This window comes from Phragmites australis, chromosome 10 (genome assembly GCF_958298935.1).
Source record: "Phragmites australis chromosome 10, lpPhrAust1.1, whole genome shotgun sequence".
In the NCBI taxonomy this organism is placed as follows: Eukaryota; Viridiplantae; Streptophyta; class Magnoliopsida; order Poales; family Poaceae; genus Phragmites; species Phragmites australis.
In genome coordinates this window covers 29,956,336-29,960,222 of record NC_084930.1, presented here as the reverse complement: position 1 = coordinate 29,960,222, position 3,887 = coordinate 29,956,336, and the positions used below count along the sequence as shown (strand labels likewise).

The 3,887-nt window shown below is 48.0% G+C and overlaps 1 protein-coding gene across 1 annotated transcript; it reads left to right on the top strand.

The window, feature by feature from the left end:
* The first annotated feature begins 429 nt into the window (after positions 1-429).
* LOC133930650 (protein PHOSPHATE-INDUCED 1 homolog) lies at positions 430-1,648 on the top strand. Its single transcript, XM_062377343.1, has one exon. It carries the CDS (start codon positions 546-548, stop codon positions 1,506-1,508), a length of 963 nt encoding a protein of 320 aa, XP_062233327.1. The 5' UTR covers positions 430-545; the 3' UTR covers positions 1,509-1,648.
* The last annotated feature ends 2,239 nt before the right edge of the window (positions 1,649-3,887 follow it).

Genomic DNA, 3,887 nt, shown 5'->3' with positions numbered 1-3,887 from the left:
TCAATACTAGTACTGTGTTAGATTTTTTTCACGGAAGGAGCTGGAAGCCCGATTATATTAAAGGAGCACAGTACCACACCCATGTTTTACAGAAGTCACCCTGAAAAAGATGAAAAATACCATCAGATCCAGAACCACTCTTCGGAGGATCGCCCATTACGGTGTTAGAATTTAGAGGCTACGAATCTAGAGTTTGAGACCTGGTTAGTGCAATTTTAAGAAAAATAATTAATTGCGATCCACTTCTTAGTCCACATAGTTGATCAGATGAATCCTGATTTTAGGGAGAGTGTTAAAATGCATTGTTCATCTTTTTCTCAATGGCTTGCTTATTCGAGTGAATTGGTTGCTACCCGAAACAAGCCCCACGATAATTTTGTTCTACACATGCGTATCGATATGGATACAGCCACATTCCAGTCCGGCTGGTCTCCTCTATAAATACAGTCCTCATCTTGGCTTCTCTTCCCCGCCACTCCACCACTTCCCAATTCACGGAGTGATAAGAATCTTCAAAATCCGAAGCCCTCTTGTGCCTTGTCCAAATGGCCAAGCACAGTGTCCTGCTGCTACTGATGATGCTCGCCACAAGCATGACCACCTCATCGATGGCCACCAGGAAGCTCATGTTCCTTGTCACGCCACAGCCGAACCTCCTCACGTACCACAACGGCGCCGTGCTGAGCGGAGACATCCCCGTCTCCATCCTCTGGTACGGCCGCTTCACGCCGGCGCAGAAGGCCGTAGTCTCTGACTTCCTCCTCTCCCTGTCCGCCGCGCCGCGTGAGGCCCCCGCGCCGTCCGTCTCCCAATGGTGGAGCAGGATCCACCGGCTTTACCTCTCCAAGGCGGTGGCGCAGACCAGCGGCAAGAACGGAGCACACGGCGGTGCAGTCAAGAACGCGCGGGTGGTTCTGGGCGGCCAGGTCTCCGACGAGGGGTGCTCGCTGGGGAAGCGCCTGAAGCTGTCCCAGCTCCCCGCGCTGGCGGCCATGGCGAGGCCGGCGAAGGGCGGCATCGCGCTGGTGCTCACGGCGCAGAACGTGGCCGTGGAGGGCTTCTGCATGAGCCGGTGCGGGCACCACGGGTCGGACGCGCGCGCCCGCACGGCGTACGCGTGGGTGGGCAACTCGGCCACCCAGTGCCCGGGCCAGTGCGCGTGGCCGTTCCACCAGCCCGTGTACGGTCCCCAGGCGCCGCCGCTGGTGCCCCCGAGCGGCGACGCGGGCATGGACGGCGTGGTGATCAACGTGGCCAGCATGGTTGCCGGCGCGGTGACCAACCCGTTCGGGGACGGGTTCTACCAGGGCGACCGCGGCGCGCCCCTGGAGGCCGCGACGGCGTGCCCGGGCGTGTACGGCAAGGGCGCGTACCCCGGGTACGCCGGCCAGCTGCTGGTGGACAAGGCGACGGGCGCCAGCTACAACGCGCACGGCGCGCGCGGGAGGAAGTACCTGCTCCCGGCGCTGTTCGACCCCGACACGTCGGCCTGCTCCACGCTGGTGTAGCCGCCGCCATCCGAATCGACCCTTCTAGTGGCGTACCGGATCGAGTGTGTATTAGTGTGTGTGTATACTAAATACTAGCAGTACGTATCCTCGTCCGTAACGTGCCGGGCGGTGCTGAATAAAGGACCTGTACGTATCCTCGTACTGTGCGCCAGAGTGCTTGCAAGGTTCGGCCTTTGCGTGTCGCGAGACGCATGGTGCCGCGTGTGGCAGGTGAACCTAGAGCTTATCGGTTAGGGGTTGACGACGACGACGACACGACGAGAGGCAGATTCGTTCCATGCTGCCGTATTGGGACAGCACGGCGTGCATCCATCGTCGCATGACACGTAAGGCACAACTTGATGGTGACACACACCACACGTGCGGTCTCTAGAGAGGTGGCGACAAACACCTAGTGGGGCCGTGGGGCTCACTGTAATGGGCCAGGGTGTATTCGCTCATGGGCCAGTCCCTACCTCATGGCTTTTGCAGACCAAATTGTTCAACATTGGAATTCCTTCGACATTTCGGCTGGTTCCTGGCTTAAAACTGTACACACAGCCGTTCCGCCCATTTAAGCCCAACTGGCCCGTAATGATTTTCTTTTGTCAAACGAGACACGTCCAAGAAGTATATAGGATTTCTGATTATTCTTATAGATATTAATTAACTGATAAAAGTTTATTTTTAGATAATAGAATAAGTCATATCTCAGTCTCTACACCTGAGGATGTACGTGGCCGATAATTATTACACCGTTGTGACCAATGGATAGATAAAATCTAGATGACAAGTAATAACTAAAGTTCACCAGTGAAACATGGGAAAGTAAACTCAATCACTAATACTGTTGCTAAATTTCTAGCCATGTTTGGTGAAGATATCAATCGTGATTGACTCCAGAAGGTGACATACAATGAAAATCACATCTCGCTCTTTCTCCTTCTATAACAACGCCCATAACCTGGTCCAGCGTGTTCGTCTTGAAAATAACCTACATATAGGAGTTAATTTTGGCATTATCAAAAATCACATCATTCTGGCTAAGCCACATTGCCTAACACATCGTACTCGCCCCCAACTAAAATTTGTTTCCTAAGCTTTACCTCAATCTCATTAAGACAAGAACCAAACATATGGGGCACTTCTTGGCGGTTGTAAGCCAAAGGTGATTTGAACCATTCTCCAAGTAAACTTAGCAAACTGACATTCAAAGAATAAATATTGAATAGTTTTATTACTACCACAGAAGTAATATTTCTCATTCCCTTGCCGATTTCGTCTGACTAAGTTATCTTCAATTAAAATGACTCCTTTACGCAAGAACCGTATGAAAACCTTGATCTTCGGAGGTATTTTTAGATTCCCCAAGAAACAGTTGGTTACAATAATTTTAGAATCTAGCACAACCTTATACATAGAGTTAACTGAAAATTTTCCACTCTGATGTAATGACCATATGAAGCTGTCGGGTTGCTTATTAAGCTAAACCTGAGCTATCTTCGCTACCATATCGTGCCAAACATCTAAGTTGTTGCCCACAATAGCTCTACGAAAAGATATATTAAGGGAATATGAATTGAGCATAATCGCTACCGTTGCTTATTTCCTATGCACTATGTTATAACACAAGGGGTATTGCTCTTTTAAAATAGTGGAGCCTAGCAATTTGTCCTCCTAGAATCTGAAATGGGTGGCACATTGAAGCCTCCCCCCCCCCCCCCCGCCCAAAGTTGAGGAATAAATGCTTTACATTATAATGAGATCAGACTAAAAGTGAGAGTCAATAGTTTTTTTTTTCACTTGAGCTATTGTTTTACCAACTAAGTATTTACTCCTGAGTAAGTTTTGCCATACCCTATCTTCATTAATCAGTTTGAATAGTCATTTACTCGGTAGACATTTGTTTTAGATACCAAGGTCTTGAATTCCCAAGTCCCCTTCTCTTTAGGTCTACATAAAAGTTTCTAATTTAAAAATATACACAATCATCATTTTTAAAAGCAATACGTACTATTTTTCTATATATTTTGGTGTCACAAATATATCATCATTTTGTCGTCAAGATGATATATGTTAGTAGAGCAGGTTTCGTGGCAACCAAATGGTTCACTCCGTCGCCAAACCTTTTGGCCATAGGTGTGTATCATCAAACTATGGGAGTAGCCTGTTATCAAACAGGAGGTGACAATTGCTAGGAGTGTAATATCGTTGAGAAAAATTGGCCTGTATGCACATAAGATTTAAGATAAATATTGTTCTGCAATGTATACTATCAACCTTGTAAAAATCTAATTTTTGTTATGCATAAAAGTTTTTAGATTTATCTAACTAACTATCCTAATAGATTGTCAAAAGGACTTCGACGCCACCACAAACTCACCTTTTGCTGCTAAT

Coding starts and splice junctions, on each gene's coding strand:
- LOC133930650 (XM_062377343.1), top strand. CDS start 546: ATGGCCAAGCACAGTGTCCTGCTGCTACTGATGATGCTCGCCACAAGC.